General features: G+C 43.8%; 1 protein-coding gene across 1 annotated transcript in view; it reads right to left on the reverse strand.

Moving 5' to 3' along the window:
• The window catches only part of ABHD8 (abhydrolase domain containing 8), a 61,940-nt gene that overhangs the window by 6,849 nt on the left and 30,143 nt on the right, over window positions 1–24,948 (reverse strand). The window contains exon 2 of the mRNA XM_078668421.1: window positions 15,823–16,582. Coding sequence (XP_078524547.1) covers window positions 15,823–16,574 — 752 coding nt within the window. The 5' untranslated portion in view covers window positions 16,575–16,582. The remainder of the gene's footprint in view (window positions 1–15,822; window positions 16,583–24,948) is intronic.

Raw genomic sequence — 24,948 nt, forward strand, 5'->3', positions numbered from 1 at the left:
AAAACTGCCCTGAATATCCCACCTGTTTAAAGCACGACATGACTACTCTGATCAATAGTATGAAGCAAGAAACAGCGAACCGCAGTAGCCGCACTTCCCTGCTGTACTCCTCTTTTAGTTATCTGAAAGTGATGAGAGTTGGTGGGCACATGCAACTCCTGCACCTGCCATTGTTGGGTGCCAACTGCCAGGCAGAATAGGAAATCAGGTTGATTTTCTTTACATCAAATAATCCTTTATTTTCAATGTCATCCGACAACATCAGCTCCAGCCAACGCGTTTCGTTCATTAAGGAATTAACTTCTTCAGGGCATCGATGAATATACAATGGCTGGGGAGCAACGATCATTAGTTCCCCAAGGGTTGAAATTCGTAGCATAAAGTGCGTATGACAATTTTGCTCGTAGTGGTCGTCCCAGAACACAAGTGTGCTGTAGGTGCAATTTAAAGCATCATGTTTGGCCTCCTTGATAAGGGCCTGGAACCGTGATCCTGAAAAGCTGCATGTCTAGGCCAGTCCTTCTCGAGTCACCAGATCTGGTGCAAAATTGTCGTACACTCTTCATTCCACGAATTTCAACTCTTGGGGAACTAAGAATCGTCACTCCCCAGCCATTGTATATTCACCAATGCTCTGAAGAAGTTCATTCCTTGGCTGGAGCTCATGTTGTCGGATGACATTGCAAATAAACGATTAGTTGACGTAAAGAAACAAGTCACCCTGTTTTATTGAAAAGACCTTTTGGGAGTACACCACGCCAAGTTTGTTCAATGACTACTCGATAACACCTTGTTCACAGAAATGTACGGGTAACTACTTTATTGAAAAGAGAAGTATTACTTTTTCTCCTACATTTTTTAGAACAGCCCTCTGGTTTAACCCCTTCGGTGCTGATGACGGCTCCCGGTCGTCATCAGTTACGGTGGGCGTGTGCTGATGACAGCCGGGAGCCGTCAAGACCACGCCCGCGATCGGAATGTGACGCACAGGCGCAGAATTCCGGCCGCAGCCAGGGCGTTAATATACTCCCTGTCTGAACCGTATCTCTGCAGCTCTTACTTTATGTGCATAGTGTTTACCTTGTATTTCTGAAGTGTTGTTTTGATCAAACGTTGTCTGGGAGTTATAATGTACACTGTCAAACTTTTTCACAGTGAATTACACTTGTCCTCTCAATCCAACACTATTCGTATTTAGTACATGGAAACATGTTCTGGTAATTTATGCTTTACGTAATTCCACTCCGGTTAGTACTTACTTTCTTATCTTAAATGCTGTACTGGTTTATAGAGTAATTTGAACAGCAGTAGGTTGGATGATGTCTTCACGATGTCATTAAACATGTCATGAGTGATGTATGTAAAGTCATAGTTAACTCAAGTATAACATGAGAATTTCAGTGGTTTTTGGGTTGGAAGTCTCACTTTATGATTAATACTGTCACCTAACTAACGCTGGTTCAGCCTTTTGTTTTTTTCCAGGGAATTACTAGGGGTGTTTGTTTGTATTCCTGCCTATAACGTCACATATATATCTATATATAGAGATAAAGAAAGATTGATTATTTGATTGATTAGAGGGCATGGGGTCTCCTCCCTCCATAAAAGTGCAAGTGTTCATAAAAATAATCAAAGGGAGGGGGTACTGAGAGTGTGAAGCTCCTCCCATAAAAAATTGCCAATAATAGATAAAAAGTAGACGAAACATCATTACCACTCACTAGTTAGGATAAAACATGGCAATAGTACTGTATTAAAACAAATTTACAAAACAGGAAAAAGTATAGGATCCTGAAATTAATTACCCTGATATTAAGCTCTGTAGATGAAAAATGCATTCATTAATGCATCCGAAAGAATAACATGGAACATAATTTTAGGAGCTGGGAGGCCACCATAAAGTAAGTTAACGTAGGCAACATTTGGGCCTTAGAATGGAGCCTCACTCTTCAGTTAGACTGAAAGAGGCGCTTTAGTAATAAGTCTCAATTTGTAATAGAAGGATCCTGTGAGCTCTAATGCAAACAAGGGAAATGGGGTCTGTCCACCTTGCTTCTAGTAAGGGCACCACTGCACCTGCTGCACTAATGGTAGCTACACCCGTAACGTTGTGCCTTTGTGATTACCACGCACGCCTGGTAAAGGGTTGAGAGCTCCGCGAGAAACATTACCGCAGCAATAATTTACAGTGGCTACTTGTGTTAATGCCACATCACTGGTGTCCGCTTGCAGCTATGGACATGTGATGAAACTTTTAGGGTGTGTTCTCCACATGGCATGCTGCTTATACCTCCTTCAGACAATATTTGGTATATTTGACATACCTTGAGATATTAGTTCTGTTCCTAGGTCCGTTCTGCAGTACGCAGACGAGGACAAGGGAGGGATGGGGTTCAATCTGGACGAGCAGCGAGTGTTTACAACCTTGTCTGTCTGAGAGCGCATATGAATATTAACAATGTCCGCCCAAGTTTAGTCGCTCTTTCTCAATTGCTGGCTTCTGTCTGAGTGGAATGGCTAAGTGTCTGACTTAGAGTTTGACGAACAGAGTACTTGGTCACAAACATGGTCTATTACCCTGTCCACCAAACCCTCAGTCCACCCATCCAATGTTAAGTTGGGTGAAGCATCCGTTTGCTGACAGGTGAGCCAGAAGAGGCCCCCCCCATCAAAAAAAGCATGCTTCACCCAACAACATTGGATATAGCTGGATACTATGGCCCTAATATAGATGATCCTCTCCCATTGCAAAATTTGTATTCGGAGTTTCTATCTATCTCCGGACCTATAATACTAGGTGGCGATTTTAACATCCTATTGGACCCCAAAATGGACAGATCACCACCTAGCAAACATGTGAACCTTCCTAAGATGAGGGAATGGCTAGGTGTATACAAAAAAGACTTAGATGTGACAGACATCTGGAAACAAAAGGGGGATAACAAGCAACCATTTACATATAACAAAAAGTTGGGCCATAGATCCAGGATCGACTACTTCTTGGTAAATAAGAGCCTATCAGAAAATGTCAACAGCGTTGAACACATTCCAGCGCATTTATCTGACCATTCCGCAGTCCAATTATCTCTACATATTACAAATAACTACCAACCGCCAAGATGGACAGTTGACCGGACCATACTGTCTGACCCACGAAGCATCGAAGAATTAATAATGGTCTCTGATATCTTCTTTGAGGAGAATCAAGTCGGAACATCAAAACAAATTATATGGGACACATATAAGGCGGTGGCTAGGGGGAAGCTGCTAAGCTTGGGAGCTTACAAATCTAAAATTAAGAAGCAGGAAATCAGAAATATGGAAAACGACATTAATAACTTAGAAGAGCAAATTATGATTGGAACGTCCACAGAAATGAAAGATCTATTGGAAAAAAAGGTCCTACTACTCAAGGAGAAACTAACTGATTATTTGGAAAATATAGTGAGGAAAAAATGGGAGGCAAGCAAGCTGTCAAATCACGAGTATGGGGAAGGATGTGGGAAAATGTTGGCGTGGAGAACCAAAACAGATCAGACAAGAAACACAATATCCTGTATTGAGAACAACCAAATGATATTGAGCTATGATGACTCCGCGATAAAACATGAATTCACATCTTTTTTTCCAAAACTATATTAAAAAGATATAAACCCAACTGACGAACAAATCAGTAAATACTTAGATACTATCTCATTACCATCACTAACAAAGGAGGAGGAGAGTGAATTAAATAGCGAAATCAAAGTCGAGGAAGTGAGAGCGGCTATAAAGAATTTGAAAAGGGGTAAAGCGGCTGGCCCAGACGCGTTGCCAAATGAATTTTACCTAGCACTGAAAGACTCAGTAGTAGTCCACTTAACATATCTAATGAACAAGATATATATGAACAATGAAAATGTTCCAGGCTCCTGGAATGATGCCACGATTAGTATCATACTGAAACCTGGAAAAAATCCAAAACACTGTGAATCCTACAGGCCTATATCATTGTTAAACTGTGACTACAAAATCTTCATGCAGGTCATAGCAAAGAGATTATCTACAGTCATACCAAAATTAATCCACCCCGATCAGAAAGGTTTCACAAAGGGCAGACAGCTTCACGAAATAACACATGAACTTTTTGCAACAATCGACATAGCCATCAGTGAAAAAATGCCGTTAACCATAATCACCTTCGATGATGCCAAAGCATTCGATAGAGTTAACCGGGCCTTTTTAAAACAAACCATCAAAATATACAACCTAGGGACAAGATTTGGTTGCATGATAAAGGAAATTTATAAAAAAAAACAAGAGCAAAAATATTAATCAATGGATCACTCACAAACAACATTGAAATACAAAGGGGGACAAGACAGGGGTGTCCCTTATCCCCTCTCATTTTTAATCTTTACATCGAACCACTGGCTTGTTCCCTAAGAAAGCATATTTCAATATCTCCTTTCAGCTATCATATGTGGTCAAAGAAAGTGGCTCTATACGCAGATGACCTGATGATATTCACAGATAACTATGACAACTCCTCCAATGCAATAGATGACACGATCTCTAAGTTTGGCAAAGTATCTGGATATCTAACAAATCAAACAAAAACTGAAGCCATGGGTTGGAATATACAACCTAATACGACATACTCCAGAAACAAAATAAAATATTTGGGGATCAACCTGGTCAAAGAGCTTGGAATTCCAGAAAAACTCATTGAAGAAAATCCAAGGAGAATTAGCCAGCTTCATTTGGGCTTCTAAGAGCACGCGGATAGCATGGAGTAAACTAAGGAGGAAGAAAAATCAAGGAGGAATAGCCAGCCCAGATCTTTTCGAATACTACAGGGCTTTTCATTTCAAGAACATGAGACCCTTACTAAGAAAATATCAATTTTACCCAGACTACTTACAGAGTATGACAGACAAAGTGGATCACTTTTTATTCAAATTCGGCCATCCAAAATTTTAAAAAAAACTAAAATGAAAGATGTGGTACCAAATTAGGAACACAGTAAATATACCTTACTATAGTAATATGGCACCAATCTGGGACTCCCCGGCCACACCCGATTGCCTAAAAGACTCTCTGGCTTTACCACTTAAAGCAGTCAGAATTGAAACTTGGGGGCAACTTCTAATAGATAATGCCTTAATTACATGGGACCAAATCTCTTTAATCACTAACTCCAAATTATCTAAGTTTAAATTCTACCAACTGGATAGCTGGACCAAATCTTTAACGGAAAAACAAACGGGAAATGAAAACCTGGAGAAAGAAATGGCAAAATCCTCAACAATAAAAAAAAGAAGTATCGAAATGGTACTGGGCACTTGTAGAGGCTGGAGAGGAAGACTGCCCAGTCTCGGAAGCAATTTGGAGGAAAGATATGCCCGAATTAGATCTTCGTACGCTCTGGCAAAAATCTTTAGGGATTTGTTGGTCCAGCCTGAAAGCAGCAGCCCTGAAAAGAAATCACTTGTTTACAGTCCATAGATCTTACTGGACTCCAAAAAGATTATCGAAATATAAAGGAGCTAACATAAAATCTTGCCCTAAATGCGGATTGGAGAAGGCGTACGATATCCATATGTTCCAAGAATGCCCCCTACTCACAACCTTTTGGCATGAAGTCGGTAAGACGATAACTATGGTCTTGGGTCATCAAATAGACGTAAGTACTACTTTAATTATTTTTGGGGTCCACCTTATAAGAGAAATGGAGATAAGTATTTTGACTAAAAATCAGGAAAAGATATTATTTGTATTAATACTGCTGGCAAGGAGAGAGATTTGTATTAACTGGATTAAACCAACTCCTCCTTTACATGCAAACAGACTGAATTCTATACTAACAACGAATAAACTGGATAGGAAAGAGAACATAAGTAAAAAGTCAAAGTTTTGGGAAATATGGGAAAAACGTTTCCGAACATCAAGTTAACACCTTAGTAAGACTCGCCAACTACATCCAATGATTAAAGCGATGACAATAATTCAGGTAGAATAAGTTCTGCCGAGTAGCCAGGTTGGCTAGCTCCCCTCCTATACAAAACCAGAATTATTGGTAATGATAAAGGAAAACGAGAACTCTGTTTATAATCAACACCGATAGGGATACTCCCCAACCCAGTTTGAGTTACACGGGGCAGAGAACGTTGATATAGCAGATTCCCGAAACTCCTTATACATACAATCGCAATATGAGGATAAAAAAAATATATATATAAATAACCAAAATAACGTAAGAGGATTTAATTCCTGGAAGACAAAAAACCTGAAAAATAGTGATTTATGTATTTAATTAATGTAGTCTAGCAGCAGATGTGCTTACGGCCACTTGACAAGATGTACATTCTGTTTAATAATGTTTGTCCTGTAAAACTTGTCTTCGCCTATTTTACTCCTTGGATTAAAAAAAAGACGAATGTTTTGCAAAATTGATGGCACTTGCACTGTTTTTCACACAGTATCAAAAGGTGTGAAGAAGTTACATCACACAAGGGTTCAGAGTGTTGTAAAAGTAGGATAAATGTAGTGACTAAAAGGAAGCATGATAGAAAATGTGCAGCTTGAGGATATCTGTCAATGTAAACTGCTCCCCGTAAAAATTGTGTTTCTAAAGTCCAGAGTTGTGATGTGTAACTGATAACACAACACAAACAATTAGTCAACCATTGTGGACTGTTTGAAAAACTGAAATCCATTGGGCAGTGACAACCCAATCACTGCCATTTACACTAATTGTTGTGGATAAAATACAAAACTAAAGTGTGCTCTTCCTCCAAGAGCTGTCCTTCAGCCTTCAAACAGACGCTGTCTTCAAACCAGTTTTCCACCACTGATGTCTGCTACGAGTGGCTCAACCACTTCTTTATCTATCTAAAAACATCCCCTTATGCTTGGGGACATGGTTTCCCGAAGATATCGCTCTCCCACCTGCCCGGGTTGGGATCATGCAGCTGGTCTCCTGTTTGGCCTGAAACGTCACACTCGCATCACACCAGCTCTAAAGTCTCATGATTAGCTCCCAGGAAAGGAAAGATCAAGGGTTTAAATCCCTAAGTGTCATCTAGAAAGTGTTAACAGGCCACTCGTTAGTCTCGCTCTGTAAGTTGTTGAACCCCTACCTTCCAACTGCAAGTTTAATTTCTAGTAAGGAAAACCTGCTCTCCAAGTGATTGATTTGTTCCTAGAAATACGGGGGACTAGTCGTATCCAAGGCCCACCTACTTGGAAGTCTCTACGAATGATCCTTACGCTGGAATCTGGCTTTTTCAGATTCATGACATTGCCGAAAACCCATCTCTTCCAGCGGGTCTATGGTTTCCAGAACCCTCATCAAGTGCTATCTTCATCTCCTATTTGAGTTACCCACTTCTGGGCTACCATGGGCTCTGTTGTCCCTATGCTTCTGAGGTACTGTAGGTTCTGTTGTCCCTCATCCAAGGAGTCACCCGCTTCCGAGCTACCGTAGTCTCTGTTGTCCCTCATCCAAGGAGTTACCTGCTTGTGAGCTACTATAGGCTCTGTTGTCGCTCCCCGTCTGAGCTACTGTAGGCTCTGTTGTCCTTCAGCCAAGGAGTCACCCGCTTCTGAGTTCCGAAGGCTCTGTTGTCCTTCATCTAAGGAGTCACCCGCTTCTGAGCTACCATAGACTCCATTTTCCCTCATACAAGGAGTCACCCACTTCTGAGCTACCATAGACTCCATTTTCCCTCATACAAGGAGTCACCCACTTCTGAGCTAATGTACGCTCTGTTGTCCTTCATCCAAGGAGTCAACCTATTCTGAGTTACCGTAGGCTCCGTTGTCCTTCATCCAAGGAGTCACTCACTTCTGGGCTACCGTAGACTCCGTTATCCCTCATAAAAGGAGTCACCTGCTTCTGAGCTAATGAACGCTCTGTTGTCCCTCACCCACTGAGTCACCCGCTTCTGAGCTACCATAGGCTGTGTTGTCGCTAATCCAAACAGTCACCCGCTTCTGAGCTACCATAGGCTGTGTTGTCGCTCATCCAAACAGTCACCCGCTTCTGAGCTACCATAGGCTGTGTTGTCGCTCATCCAAACAGTCACCGGCTTCTGAGCTACCACAGGCTCCGTTGTTCCTCATCCAAATAGTCACCCTCTTCTGAGCTACCATAGGCTCTGTTGTCCCTCATCCAAGGAGTCACCCTCTTCTGCGTGACCATAGGCTCCATTTTCCCTCATACAAGGAGTCACCCACTTCTGAGCTAATGTACGATCTGTTGTCCCTCATCTAAGGAGTCACCCGCTTCTGAGTTACCGTAGGCTCTGTTGTCCCTCATCCAAGGAGTCACTCACTTCTGAGCTACCGTAGACTCCGTTATCCCTCATAAAAGGAGTCACCCGCTTCTGAGCTAATGTACGCTTCTAAGCTACCGTAGGCTCTGTTGTCCCTCACAGAAGGAGTCACTGCCCTTCTGAGCTACCATAGGCTCTTGTCCCTCGTCCAAGGAGTCACCCGCTTCTGAGCTACCGTAGGCTCTGTTGTCCTTCATCCAAGGAGTCACCCGCTTCTCAGCTATCGTAGGCTCGGTTGTCCTTCATACAAATAGTCACCGTCTTCTCAGCTACCATAGGCTCTGTTGTCCCTCATCCAAGGAGTCACCTGCTTCTGAGCTACCATAGGCTGTGTTGTCCCTCATCCAAGGAGTCACCTTTTTCTGAGCTACCATAGGCTCTGTTTTCCCTCATGCAATTAGTCACCCGCTTCTAAGCTACCGTAGGCTCCGTTGTCCCTCACAGAAGGAGTCACTCACCTTCTGAGCTACCATAGGCTCGTGTCCCTCGTCCAAGGAGTCACCCACTTTTGAACTACTGAAGGCTCTGTTGTCCTTCATCCAAGGAGTCACCCGCTTCTGAGCCACCATGGTCTCTGTTGTCACTCATGCAAGGAGTCCATCCGCCTCTGAGCTACCATAGGCTCTGTTGTTCCTCATCCAAGTAGTCACCCCCTTCTGAGCTACCATAGGCCCTGTTGCCCCTCTTCCAAGGAGTCACCCGCTTCTGAGCTACCATAGGCCCTCTTGTGTCTCCACTTCTGATCTACCATAGGCTCTGTTGTCCCTTATCCAAGGAGTCCCCTTTTTCTGAGCTACGTTTTCCCTCATGCAATTAGTTGCCCGCTTCTAAGCTACCGTAGGCTCCATTGTCTCTCACAGAAGGAGTCACTCCCCTTCTGAGCTACCATAGGCTCTTGTACCTCGTCCAAGGAGTCACCCGCTTTTGAGCTACCGTAGGCTCTGTTGTCCTTCATCCAAGGAGTCACCCGCTTCTGAGCTACCATAGGCTCTGTTGTCCCTCATACAAATAGTCACCCTCTTCTCAGCTACCATAGGCTGTGTTGTCCCTCATCCAAGGAGTCACCTTTTTCTGAGCTACCATAGGCTCCGTTTTCCCTCGTGCAATTAGTCGCCCGCTTCTAAGCTACCGTAGGCTCCGTTCTCCCTCACAGAAGGAGTCACTCCCCTTCTGAGCTACCATAGTCTCTGTTGTCACTCATGCAAGGAGTCCACCTGCTTCTGAGCTACCATAGTCTCTGTTGTCACTCATGCAAGGAGTCCATCCGCCTCTGAGCTACCATAGACTCTGGTGTTCCTCATCCAAGTAGGCAACCGCTTCTGAGCTACCATAGGCTCCATTGTCCCTCATCCAAGGAGTCACCCGCTTCTAAGCTATTGTATGCTCTGTTGCCCCTTATCCAAGGAGTCACTGCATCCATCAGCATACCTGAACATGGGTTCCATCCATCGGACTTCACCCTTCAGCTGGCCAGCTGCTTGATGTTTCTTCTCCACAACTAATATTTGTTGATCCACTTATATGTATTCCATCCCTAAAGCTAAATGTGGCTGCCACAGGGGGGTATACAACGCTTTACAAAACCCTAAATAAATTAAACAAGTATTTGCAATGCAATAGGTCTCGCATTTACACGAGTTTGAGCTATTGGCATTGTAAATTACAATCCCTTTTATTTATGTTTTTAGTTTTAAAAAAACATAAATAAAAGGCATTGTCATTTACAATAATAATATCTTAAACTCTCGCAAATACGGGACCTATTGCATTGCAATAAAGGGCCTTTTTGACCGCTTGTTAGATTGTAAATACCAGAGGACGAGACTGGCCTACGATGTCTGAGTAGCACTAAAAAGTGCAGTGAAGAAGATGTGTAAGTGTTGTAAATTACACAGACACAAAGTTTGAAGTGAGAATTACATATGATCTGAGCTATAAACACTACCAAAGCGCTCCAACACCTTTTGCTCTGTGATTAAACTGTTGCGGCTCAGGAGGAACAGCGGGTGGGGGGGGGGGACTATTTCCTGCCCTCTCCGTGATTTGAGTGTGCAGTGTGGCATTGCGTAATATCATTGCTATCTTTGGCCTAATAAAAAACACTCCAGCTGTAGAAGGGCCCTGGCTTCACCTCCTGGTGCAGGGCGGGCTGTGCTTTATGGCAAGCATGGAGAGAGGGAGGGATGGTCTTGGCTACAGCTCCGGCCTCGTACAGTGTCCCTGGTATTACTAGTGAGCGAGAGGCGCTGAGGTGGTGATATTGGTGGTGGTGGTATTAGTGGTGGCGGTATTGGTGGTGGTGGTATTGGTGGTGGTGGTACTGGTGGTTGTGGTACTGGTGGTTGTGGTACTGGTGGTTGTGGTATTGGTGGTATTTGTGGTGTTGGTATTGTACGGTGGTGGTGTTGGTGGTGGTGGTGATGATGATGGTATTGGTGGTGGTATTGGGGGTGGTGGTAATGGTGGTGGGGGTAGTGGTGGTATTGGTGATGGTGGTATTGGTGGCGGGGGTAGTGGTGATATTGGTGGTATTGGTGATGGTGGTATTGGTACTGGTGGTGGTATTGGTGTTGGCATTGGTGGTGGAGGTATTGGTATTGGTGGTGGTGGAATTGGTGGTGGTGGTGGTATTGGTGGTGGTGTTAGTGGTATTGGTAGTGGTGGAATTGGTGGTGGTGTTGGTGGTGGCATTGGTAGTGGTGGTGGTGATATTCATGGTGGTATTGGTGGTGGGATTGATGATGGTGGCATTGGTGGTGATATTGGTGGTAGTGGTGTTAATATTGGTGGTACTATTGCTACTGGTGGTGCTATTGATGGTGGTGGTGGCATTGGTGGTAGTGCTGGTGGTGGTATTGGTAGTGGTGGTGGTGATATTCATGGTGGTATTGGTGGTGGTGGAGGTGGTGAGATTGATGATGCTGGTGGTGGTATTGGTGATGGTGGTGGCATTGGTGGTAATATTGGTGGTGGTATTGCTACTGATGGTGCTATTTGTATGTGTGGGGCGATATTATTGGTGGTGGTGGTATTGGTATTGACGGTGGTGATATTGGTGGGTGTGGTATTGATGGTGGTGTTGGTGGTATTGGTTGTATTGGTGGTGGTAGTGATGATACTGGTGGTGGTAGTGGTATTGGTGGTGTTGGTAGTGGTGGTATTGGTGGTGGAGATGGTATTGATGGTGGTGGTATTGGTAGTAATGGTATCGGTGGTGGTGGTGGTGGTATTGATGGTGCTGGTGGTTGTATTAGTGGTGGTGCTGGTATTGGTGGTGGTATTGGCATTGGTGGTGTTGGTATTGTTGGTGGTGGTATTGATGGTGGTGATATTGGTAGTGGAGGTGGTGGTATTGGTGGTGGTGCTGGTATTGGTGGTGGTGCTGGTATTGGTGGTGGTGCTGGTATTGGTGGTGGTGGCATTGGAGGTGGTATTGGTGGTGGCGGCACTGGAGGTGGTATTGGTGGAGATGGTATTGATGGTGGTGGTGTTGGTGGTAGTGATGGTGGTGTTTATAAAACAGGATTTTGAAAACAACCCATTAGGTGGCTTTAGTACAGATTACATGTAACACAAATGTACTGTTGTCAGCTTCAGCCCATTAGCACACGATTATGTGCTACCTGGAATTCTCATGGCTTAATTCGCTAATCATTTCTAAATCCTTGGGGGTTTGAAACAGACACAAGATAATACCGGGTTAAAGTGATTGAAAGCAGGCGCCCTGTTACGTGGGCGGACCTGCTGGTTAAAAAAACACAAGCGGTTTCAGCTGAAGCAGCGCATGTCCGGCCTGGACTGCTGTAAGAGAAACTCAATAAAGTAAATGGTGCTTACAGGCTAAATAACAAGTCCCATGTAACAACTGAAGTAAAAGGGCCAGTCGCCATGGGAGGGTACAAATGAAGACAAGGCCATACTAAGGAAGGACTAACAAGCCTATTAACGAATCCAAAGGCAGCATTTACTAAAGACAATGATACAAGTCAATAAAAAATATGGGAGGAGAGTGGGTGCTGCTTCTCTCCCATACTCTGCTACAGCGGTCTCGCAGAGCGAGTAGTGCATGTGCGCTGCCGCTAGGCTCATCCTAAAAATTAATTAAAATATTTTGTCACACCTTGTTACATGATCTGATGATAACAATATCCTTCCTGCATATAAGCTTCTTTCTAGATTCTTTATTTTAAATTTCTAGCATTCGTCTCAAAGGACGATATTGTTATATAATGAACCGTTAGAAAAAAAATTATAAACTGGTATTGTTACAAACCCTGAAAGTGATTTTTTTTAATTGGAAAGATGAACGGCTGAGTGGGCCCTACCTCGATTCAAACCCTTAGCCTTCAGCTTCTGCAAAGATCTCTGCAGCAGGTGCTGAAACGACTCATCTTTCTCACTTTCCAGGTCAGCAGAGATAAATGAGTGCGCACTGTGCAATGGGGGCTCTGAGTCATATGGCGCCTCCAGGAGCTCCCCCCACTGCCCCTCCCAGGCTCTCTTTCCTGTGTCTTGGTTCTATTTATAGTGCTCTGTCGATCTTACAGGTCAGAGCCCTGAATCACCAATAATCTGTCCTGGTCTTTATCTGCAGTGGCTGCAACCTGTGGCGCCTGGACTCAGCTGGGATCCCTGCTAATTAAAGAGCAAGCAGTGCAGGGGGGGAAGGGGTGGGGCAGCAGGGTGATCTGGAGGGCAAAGGGAGGGAGAGGGAGAGTAAATCTCTGCCCAGCTTAGCTGCAAACAGATCAATACTGTATCTCGAGGCTCCCAGCAGAGTGCAGAGCACGGCTCTGGATACAGAGGGCGGTCACACAGATCAAAATACAGCAGGTCGCTCTTGTTGTTGCCCTTAGATTGACTTATACGGGAAACATCCTTTACCACGAAATTTTTACAACGCGGTACCATTACCAAGCAGGTTTTACAACGCAAGTCGTTACAATGACTTGCGCTGGAGAGCGCTGTAGGATAGGGAATAGTTTAATTTACTATCCAACACCTTCCCTACTATCCACGGGGACTGGAGTTGGAATAGTAAATTAAACTATTCACTATCCAGCGCCCCCCAACGCAAGTCGTTGTAACGACTTGCGTTGAAAAACCTGCGTGGTAACGGTACGCGTTGTACCGCCATACATCCACTTATACACACACAGCTTAATGTCATATGATAGTAATAAAGGTAGTAGTAACGAGAAGTCCAGAATGCTTGACTGTATGCTAGCCCTTGATGCTAGCCCCAGTGCCCACCAAGTGACCCCACTTCTGCTGCTGTCCAGTGTACCTCCTGTCTGTATCGTCATCCCCAGCCTGGGAGCATGCAGATTAATGCACCACACACGGAGCTCTGTAGCAGACGTAATCGCACACTTATTCACCATGAGCGTTAATAACCACACATGAACACCTCCCAGCAAGTTACGTAATTCCTCTGTTGAGTCTACCCAGATCTGCAAGGGTCCTAGCGCACAATAAGTTGTTGAGGCGTTCGCACTAGTCAGCCAGATTGAGTGCTATGAAACGATTGAGAGGCCCTCTCATTGGGCACTCAAACTATAGTTTGCTTGTGGAAAATATAAGTTCGCAAAAATGGGCATGTCTCTCTCAAGACGAAGGTATTCCTCGGCCATTTATTTGTGTGATGTTTTGTAGTAAACAAAATACTCAAATTGAAGTGTACAAAATTGTGCTGACGCTTTATAAATGACAAGTGCTTGTTGAAAGACAGAGTTATTGGCATGCACTATCCCCTCGGGTGAAGGAACTACTTTGTGTGTACACAGGCAATGCATGGGCCAGGGAAGCAAATTGCCAAACTGGCTCGGGTACAAAACGTCCTTGCACCCTCCCTGGGAGGAGGTAATCCCTTCAGATCCTCTCTGACCCTCTCAGAGACAGGAGGGGCTGGTTGTTAGTCAACCCTTTGGCTGAAACATCCATTTATGTTAGGCAGGAGTTAGAAAGTTGGAACTGTCTCTCCTTAGTTCAGCAACTTCCTACAAAGATGAACATAAGATTTTTCCATCTTTATGAAAATAACCATAAACCTCCTGCTTTACGTTACACACATGAACGTTTCTGTGTCTGACTTTCAGGTTTGTAAATAAGAAATGTTATTTACCTGTAACAATAGTTTAAATCTGGCACTAATAATGTGAGGAACTACGAGTATAAGGCTGACATCATGAGTCATTCAGGCTCTGACATTGGTCGAAATCCCAAAAACATTTACCTGCTTCTTCTCCAATCCAACCACTAGATGATTTATAAAGCACCACACGCCACTCTACAATTATTTCTCCTTGCAAAATTTACAGGTTTGATTATTTTGGAAAAACTCTAGATATTGATAGTTTTTAAGAAAAAGAGCTGGTACAGGGCTCAAAACTCAGGATTGATAAAACTATAACAATTTCTAAAAGCCAAGCAAGGAATGGAATGCTACAGATTTAAAGGGTGATGTAAAAGTGTGCTGGTCTTTGAAAATATCTGAGGACAGCTTCTGATGAAAGAAAGGGGCATATTATCAAGGGGGTTTATCTCCGCTTTTTTGGCTTTATAGGCCAAGAAAGCGGAGATAAAATTATCTCCCTATTACCTAGCTGTCACTAACACCAGTTAGCGACAGCTAGTAGGAGATAGCGACCATCTTGGGCCCCGCTTTGCATGTCAGTGATATTTATCACTAATGACATGCAAAGTGGGCGTGCCAAGATGTTAGCGACTGGAAACAGTCGCTAACATCGCTATCTCCTATTACCAACTTTTGGAGATATTCGCGCTAAGCGCGAATATCTCCAAAAGCTAATACCTGCCCCAGAGCAGTTCTTAGCCATGTTATCCAATGGGAGGTGGATAACATGGCTAAGAGCATTAGCTCGGTAATGCATGAATATCGCAGACTTTTCAGCGATATTCATGCATTGCGGCCGATTTTTATCACTTAGGAGATAAACCTTGATAATAGCAAGGTTCCTAAGCGATAAAAATCACGGCAGCTCGGCGATAAAAATATCGCCGCTAAACCAACATAGCGATAATTATCGCTAGTTGTTGGTAATATGCCCCAAAGTTCTTAAACAACTTTGTGCATCTGTCACAAAGAGATCCACACTTTGGATTTTTAAGGCTGAAACAAATAATCTCTACCTAAAAAATATTCAATCAGCGGCATTTTAGATTAGGGCCATTTTTCATCGATGTTGTGCCTGAGTGGCATATTTAGAAGTGGACTAGTGTGAAGGTGCTTTGAGGCATTTTTAATGCCAGTATGTCGGATTCACATTGCTTTGACATTGCAAAGAATAACCTCTTTGGACCTAACTGAAATTCAGTCCTATTGCCCCACTGATCCTGAATGCATAGAACTCATTAACCTCCTGAGCTATTCTACTATATTGTATTAAGAAGATGGTTTGTTAATGCTATCATACAAAATCTGCTGAGAATCTGTTAGGGAAGGCTTGGGAGTAAACATTGGCAAACTCTGCGGCTCACTCACCCATACGAGTGTCCCACCAAAATGTTCCTTTTCTTGGCGTAGCGCTTGAAGATACACCTCATGTCCTCGGCTAAGGCATAAAAGGTGTAAGCGGCACCTATCTGAGGGCTGGAGCTGGCACCATGCCCTGCAAGGTCCGGTGCCACCACCTCGTAGCCCAGCTTGGAGAAGAAGTCCAGCTGCTCCTTCCAGATGTCCAAGGAACCTCCCACCCCGTGGATAAAGAATAGCACCACATCGCGTTGGCTGCCCTTGCAGCTCGTCACCTTCCTCGTGCAGTCAATGGTGATGCTCTTCTTTGGTTTCCGCTTCCTTTTCCGGCTTTTGCCAGGTGTCATGTCTTTGGCGCCAACGGAGGGATTGATGCTGCCATTGGCCTGAGTAGTCGTGCTGGTGAAATCAGACAGCTCTACCTCCAGAGTAGTGTTGGGCTCCACATTGCCATTTTGGCAGTGGAGGATTTCCGAGTGGATGACATCTCCCAGGTTCTCGATCACCATTTGGCCATTGCGGTAGACAGTGATCTGGCGTTTACAGTGCACTATACCCTTCTCCGACGGCTGGCTGTCCGACGGAGGACACTCCGAAGCAGCCCGCGATGGCAAGGTGTGTTTGACCCGAAGCACTCGGCCTGGTTTTACCTCCATGTAATTAAAACCGTCGCTGGATTCCACACTGTCCAACGGGCCAACCGAATTGGTCATCTTGCCTGTTAGGCAACACATGATTCTCTCTGCAATACTGGTCAGCATAGTGCGTCCTGTAACAACAGTAAAGAAAGAAGTTGAGAAAAACAATATTTAAAGCGAAACCGCAATACAGTCAGCATTACAGGTCCAGAAAAACTGCAGGATTAGGAAAGCGACAACAAAATCAGAATCTGCCATCAAGGGATCATCTTGTTTTTAAGATTTCGTGTTCATCTAGCTCCTTGAGTGGTTAAGGACGCCCTATGACTCTAGAAAACGTGGCAGCATTGTAAGTCCTTAGCAGAAAAAAAAATACGTTTATGATGGAAACATTAAAAACAGATCTTCATGTCGTTTTGTTGTGTACACATTTCCAATCTTTGCCATTTATCAGTTTCATATTGACAACCGTCAGTTATTGGTCAAATAGTGGTATGGACATATCGATGTGTTCACTGTATGTAAATTTATTTCAAGAAAGCATATAGGGAATGCAGAATTGATCACTAATACTACTCGCTTATATGTATTTAAAAATAAATAGGCAAACAATATGCTGTGTCTTGCATGATATACGCGTTGTAATAGAGGAAAACAGGATGCTACAGAAAGCAAGAATGAAAGCAATCTGTTTCTGATGCTAGACTCAATCTTGAACTTGCAAGATAAAAAATAAAAAAGCAAGACTAGATATATTTACATCAGTTTCTGAGTAATACACTTAAATGGGGACCGCCTACGAAAAAGCTGGGGTGAGGGGTGGAAACATTCGGAAACCCACAGATTTTGGTAGCCTTACTTTTCGATATGTGTGGCAAGAGATTATTTATGGTTACAAGGCAGCAGTAGGAGTTCTGTTTTTTTTAGAGCTGGCTTCAGTGAAATGTTAAGCTCCTTCTTAGTGTGGGCGATTGCTAATGTAGTTCATGAAATATCACTCGAGTTGTGCCATGCAGACCGTAGCATTATGAAGTCGAGAAGCAGAATACAGACCATGAACACCGGGGGGTATAAAGGATTTAAAAAAATGTAGAATGCCTTCTTCGCATTTTTGGAGAAAATCCATTTCGTAAAAAAAAAAAAATACTGATTCCAGCAACTCCGAAAGAACTATAGAATGGAAATAATGTAAAAATAAACTTGTTATACTAACCGATGAAATGATGGACTATCAGCTAGATTCATGAAAGGAAATTGCGCTCGCCATTCCTATGGGCCTTTGGCCCATAGGAATGAATGGGGAGTTATTCCTTATTTGCGATTAGCAATTTGCTAATCGCAAATAAGGAAGCTGTAGGAATAGCAATTTATTTTGCGATTCCTACATGAATCCCGTTTTGCAAGTCCTTAATAGCGGTTCCTTATGAATCGCTATTAAAGACTCGCAAAACGGGTCTTTGATGAATCTAGCCGTATATTCTTAACCCATGCTACTGAGAGCTTTAATTGATCCATTGCTGATCACTGCGAACATTTTGAGAAACTCTCTTCTGATAGGATAATATTATTATCTGATCCTGATCTGACTCGGCTTTCATGTCATGTACCTCTTTTCCCTTACTTGAATATGTTCTGTAATATTAGAATCACTCCATTAGGTGAACCACAGGCAGAATGAATATTAGTTGTGGAAAACGTATGGTTTAATGTGCATTGCAAAAGAAAAAAAACTGTGTCTGAAGCTTATTTTGTGATTTCTTCTAAAAAATGTTTTACCTTGAGTGTCATTGAATTGCTTTATTTTTTACAATGATCCACTTTTTAGATCATTACCTAAAGGTTACAATAAATACAATTATCTTTTTGCCAATCATGCTTTCTCAGCATAACTGCATCCATTCCTATCGATAAGAAAAACTGTTTTTTAACTTATAATTAAACTTATCGCTTTCCATCAGATTAATTTCCTTACCCTCCCGAATACATCAATTATTCTTTATAGGTGAAAAAGCCACGTGACCTTCGGTTCAGCTGTCTTGATCAAAACGTTCCTCGAGCCTCAAATTACATCGCATAAATAAAACTCTTTCTAAGAAGAGGCTTGCATATGGTTTCGGCTAATCGGCTTTACATCGGCTTTGACTTTCTAGCAGTTGTTCTGATTCCAGACTGCAATGTATTTTTCATGGAGAAACCCCCTTCCTCCTCTGAAAACTTTGCAAGTATACCTCTGCTGATGCTGAAGGGCAACTTTAGAGAAGGTGGAAAAAATATATTTCAACTGCATAGAATCATAAACATAAACCTGACCCAAACCTGTTCTTATTTCATATGAGGCTTTAGATATGTTTTACATTTTATTTTACACTAGGATGAGGAAACAATATATAAAGTTTAAATAAAGATGTCCTATTTCCTGGTGTTATGAGGGTATTCAAAAACATATGGAGCTGGATTCCAAAATCCCAGGCCCCAAAGCTCTTTAATGTCTCTCTCTTGCTAGTAACCTCCATCTTCGACATAAATACACACAAACTTAAATTTTACATTCTCCATTCCTCTAACGGCCATCGTAAAGATTGTTCTGATCGTTCACCTCTCACCCAAAAACAGAAAATGATCATGTCTTCAACATCCCACTCCACACCAACCTCCTGGCACAACAGACCTGTTCTTGAGGAGATCACAAGCTCCTGCAAACCCCAACTTAGGAAGAGAGTTCTGGTCTTCCATCTTATCCCGCAGTCTCAACTTCAGTGAAGCTTTCTCCATCACATTCGACCATCAATCAGAACACAGCTTCATTTATATCACCAAAGTTATTGAAACAGAAACATAAAACTGTCAGCACTGGAGCTAGAATGTGTTCCAAAAATCCAAATTGTATCCATGGACTTCTTTTTGTGTCATCAGAGGGCTGTGAGGGCTTGTGATGTCTTTTCCTTTCAGGACATTAGTGAGGAGCAGATATGTCTAAAGGCAATCTGGCAAACGTAGGGTTTGTGGAGTTGACATCGCAATCTTTGGCTACAAAGGCTCTAGCGGTTCGTCATCTTGCCGAGAACAGAGTAACTGAATGAAATGAAAAACTTTTCGCCCCCCAGGAGGATCCTATTGCCCTGTGTGAAGCTGCAGAAATGCTTCCTGGTCAGTAAGTTTAACTTGCTACGCTACACAAATAGCCAAGGTACACAAATAAGTTATTTACCTGTAACTGCAGTTCTCCAGCATTGGTATCTAGTAAATAATCACAAGCTATTTGATTCCCAGCTTGATGCAGGGAATATTCATTAGTGCAAATCATCGAAAACCACTTACTTCTCTGCTAATGCTTAAAGTAAACATAGATAAGACTGCTTTTCAAGGAAACAACGTAAACCAATGCGCGGAAACATCTGGTATTAACAGAAATGGTGCAAGACTTAAATCAGACATCAAGGGCAAAAGGAGCATAACTTGATTATTAAATGGCCCTGAATCGAAGACCTCAGACATAGGTATACATTTCAATAACTTGAGAACATTTTTGGCCAGGCACACTAATTCAAGCGCCTGGATAACCTCTGTGGTGATTAGTGCGCTATACAAATCAACCGAACATTCTAACCACATACAGGAACAGCCTACTGCGCGCTCATGTCCCTACTCACTGAGCAGTAAATAAAGGACTGTTGATGACCTAAGGGCAAGAGATGAGGTCAACCCTATGACACATCGGATGTGAAAGGACATGCAACATAATTTACTGCCGATCCCCTTGACATTTTTGTGAGCTGACATTTACGTGAGGGGCCAATGTACGACCCTGTGGGTTTCGAAAATATATGATCAATGTGACATTTAAGATTTGTTGATATTCATTTAGGTGCATAATTGAAAACAACTGCATTAATATAGCTTACCCCTGAGGGCACTACATAACACAACTCAAATGCAGAACATTTACTACAAATTCTGGAGGATATCCCGCTCTTCGCACACAATGCAAAAACTAAAACCTATCTGAAGGACGCGTTCATGTGGGACACGCACTGAAGATATTAAATATCAAAGTCCAAGACTCAATTTCTAATGTTTGTATTTCTGTAAATCTACTTACAACTAGAAGTTGAAGGCAACACATCCACCAGTGGGTCTTTGACATAACAAAAGACTCCACCAATCAGAGAACAGGTTCATCAAATGTGCCTAAAGTTTCTTATGTAGGGTGAAACCTTATTGACAGTTACGGAATCACAAATTCTATGGTTAATTATTAGGGGACTTCGCAACACTACGTTACACTTTTCCTGAAGGCGATTAACACTGGTGTTTATTAAAACAAGACAAACAGAATACCACTGAATGAGTTCACCTCCAACAAATGAAGGCGGGAGCTGAAGGCCGCGCGTCAATATAATTTGAAAATATCATTCGGCGACTGTGACAACGGAATGGCTCCTGTTGGATCTAATGTTCTTGCACCATCAGGAGTCACATCGCGTTGAAGAGTCGTGATCCAGGCACCTTGTCGACGGTAGGGATGCGAAAGAGTTCCTGTTCATCCTGTGACCTGCGCATCTTGGTGTAATGTTTGTAATTGAGGCGCAAGGACAAAAACAGGCTCAGGGAGAGAGAAAGGAAGAGAGAGGAGGAAGAAGGGTGCAGTCGGAGAAAGGGCAGTCAGACGGTTCTCAATTTCTGCGCTGTGACCCCATCTCACGACACTAAAATGCGCGTCTACCTCCAAATAGTGGGCACCACTTGTTGATGAAAGACATCAAGCCGAACTCCCAACTGCAAGAAGGGAACTGTTCTTGGCCCTCGTATGATGGGAAAGGTTTAAAGATTTGGAATAATAAATTACTAGTTTGACAAACGTGACCTAAAATACTACGACAATGGAAATAAACATATGATATAGCCTCGTTGAAAGAGAAGGTTGCATCTCTCCTGAGCTGGTCTTAGATTTACCTCTTTTGCGTGTTCAAACCACCGGAAAGAACTCCATGGCATGAGCACACCAGCAAGCAGCCACCTCCCCCCGACACTTCACTCCGAACCCAGCAACACGTACTTATTTTTCCAGTAAATGCTCGCCCGCCGCAGCTCGTGTCTGTTATTAGAAGCAGACTGCCATTATCTTATTTTCTTATTGCATTTCGTGAGCCCGTGCCTGCAGCAGCATCCTTGGCCTCGCGCTCCACGGCTGGGGACGCCAGCCAATGGCTGCTCTCCGTCAAGTCACGACAGTTGCCTAGCGACGGCGCCTGCTTCTCGCTGGGGTAGCACTTGAGACATCCTGCCGGAGGGGATGAGAGGCGGCGGTGTGTGAGGAGGGGGCCCCCCACTGGCAAGCACGGCGGGGGGCCCCAAAGAGGGCACATGTGCTGCAGCTGGAGGTCGGGCCCAGTGAGGGGCACCACTGAATGACCCCGGAAGGAATCACATGCCTAAGTCCCTCCCCTGCAAGAATGTCTCGTTCACCTGGATGCGCTGGACTGCAATCCCACAATCGAATCCACAACATCCCTTGGCATAACACTCAACAAAAATATCAACATGCAAGCTGACATTAACATATCTGCACAAGGTGCATTAGGACAGCCCAGACTCCTGAAGAAATTATAACCAGCAAAACACACAAGATGATGGACGGAATGTTGTACTATGGCAAAACATTCACCCCCAGTCACAGATCTGGGTTTAATCCATCGTTATTTTGCTCACCAAGCCACCCCAGTTCAGACATGGCCATATGCAAATCAGACTCGACCCTGTGCCTCATGGGAACAGTCCAGACCGAACTGCCAAGCCATGTCTTGGCTTGGCAGTTCGGGATGGACTGTTCCCATGAGGCACAGGGTCAGACTGATTTGCATATGGCCATGTCTGAACTGGGGTGGCGGAGTGGGCTAAAGAACGGTGATGGATTAAACCCAGATCAGTTGACTGGGGGTGAGTGTTTGATTTGCTCAAGCGCTCCGTCCATCATCCCCTTTTGTATCGAAATTATAACCAGGGCACAAGTCCTAAAATGAGAAAGTGGGGGGGCTAACCTAGTTAGGCAGTATGCAAGTGACATCACGGCACGCAACATCACGTCGCATGACATCACGGCACACAACATCACACATGGCATCACAGGAATTGACATAGAAAGTGGCATCACAAGCCACGACTTTACAGGAAGTGGCATCACAAGAAGTGACATCAGATCTAAAGCCCTCACATATATGTTTAGAAGGTCTATCGTGTACGTTTGAGCGCATTGGGAGGATAATAGCACAGTGAGCTATGGAAGATGATATGTGACTTCTACACCTTGCAATCCCCCAGTTTTATTTAACACATCCTGTACATTCATTTACAAACATATAATGTATTGTCCATGTAATATGCACATATTGAGGTAAAGTACTCTGACACCCTGCATTGGGATAAGTAGGGCGATGCAAGAAAAAATAGTGGTACTTAAATTATTTCAATGCCTCCTCAGGGGAAGTAAGCTCTATAATATAAATGCAATTTGTTTTGTTGTTAATACTGGGAAAGACTAACACATCTGATATTCTTACAGTGCATGCATATCTGCTTAACAGGGACTAAACACAGTGAAAAGCTGCCTCTCTTAACCCCTTCGACGCTCATGACGAGCTGGGCTCGTCATGCAGTAGCCTCCTGCTACGCTCATGACGAGCCCAGCTCGTCATGAATGTGCGAGGATCGCGAAATCCCAGCACAGCAGGGGAATTCCCATAGCATCCAAGAGGTTAAGTATGTGTGAAGTGCTAACAAGGTGTGAGGTTTTGTCTCCCCTCTACTTCATTTGCATCAGGTGTGAGGCTCCTGACTGCTCCCAGCCAAGAGATTCGAACAAAAGGAGGCCTGATGAACCCTCAAATTCGGCCTTTGTTATGGGCCCATCAGGGTGATAAATAAGAAAGCCCCCTCCCCGCCTGCACGTTGTTGCTTGTTGTTGCAGATGGAAAGCAGAAAACGTACAGGCGCTGCTGAAAGTGTCCCGGTGTTTGGAAATTACACCGAGACGAGTTCAGCGCATTATTCAGTGGGGCCCAAATTCGTGGTGGGGTGGACTGCGTTCACCCTGTGAAAAAAGTAGGTGGACGCCGTCCACCTGCGTGTACCCCCCCCCACTCGTGCCCTGATTTTAACCATTCATGCTGGCTTCCGACCTCAAAATACCAACCAATCCTTGGTTTTATCCAGGCTTAACTACGGAAATGCGACACTGTCGGGAATTCCCAAATCACGACTCGCACCGCTAAAGGCAACCCTCAACGCCGCAGCTAGACTGTTAACGGGACTGAGTCCCTTTGAACATATCACACCATCAATAACGTCCCTACAGTGGCTTCCAGTCGAAGCTAGGATCATCCTTAAGATAGCCCTGCACTGTGGTACGCCTGCGTACCTAGCCCACCATCTGACTTTATCATGAGATAGTCGACTTCTCAGAAGCTCAAGCTCCCTTCTACTAGAACCAGTGAGATTTTAAGAAATCACTAACACAAGCTTAGAACTGGTGGGATTTAAGAAATCACTAATAAAAAGCTTGTGCTTTCTCCAATTCAGCCCCCCAAAAATAATACTCTCTACCACCGGAGACTCGGCTGAACCCAATGACCAGGGTTTTCAAAATGGAGGTCAAAGGAATTTTATTTAATAGATTCTTCCAGGACTGAACTAACCTTGAGTCAGCAATGTAACCACCCAACAACACTTGGTTTTCTCCATCACAAGCCTGCAACTTCATCGCAGGGGGGCCATGATCAGGCCATGAGGACAACGATCCCAGTAGTGTTGATACAACGTACTCCCCATAAGGTGAGGGCGGACATCTTTTATGTCAATAAGATACTTTCAGCACTAGGATGCTCATGGGTAGCCATGCGCCTTATAAATCCCTAAACCTACTCCTGTTATTTTAGTAAGATGTATGTAACGGCAGCTGCCTTTGCTCTGTAAAGTGCTCCGATAACTTTGGGTCACATAAAAGAAATAAAAAACATATAAGCAAGGTCAAGCTCGCACACATTACCTGCTGCCTGTGGGACGGGAGGAAATCAAGGTTAAATGGGGCGGGCGGTGGATGAAGGTTCTACCATAGGGTTTCAGATATCAAACCTATAGGTTCTGGTGTTGGGAACACACACTACATCTCCCATAATGCACTGGACTTGGACTCGGGCATAGTGTCCCCTATGGCGTCATGTGGTGGCCTCCCTGCACTTCAAGGAAGTTCACTCACACTCACGTTGTAGGCTTGGGAAGTTTGGGTTCTAATCAACAAAGTCACAAAATCAACCAAGCACCTCATCAATGTGCTCCAGATGGGAAGATAGCTCAGTGGGTTCACCACACTTCACTCCTCAAACATGTTGTCTCTCTATTTTTTCTTGTTAATCAAGCTTCTGAGAGTGAATGCACCAAAGTTCAAAGGCTTTTCTCTTGCCCCTTGGACCACCCAGAGTGTCGTAAATTGCACACAATTACC

The sequence above is a fragment of the Lissotriton helveticus genome, chromosome 12 (genome assembly GCF_964261635.1).
Source record: "Lissotriton helveticus chromosome 12, aLisHel1.1, whole genome shotgun sequence".
In the NCBI taxonomy this organism is placed as follows: domain Eukaryota; kingdom Metazoa; phylum Chordata; class Amphibia; order Caudata; family Salamandridae; genus Lissotriton; species Lissotriton helveticus.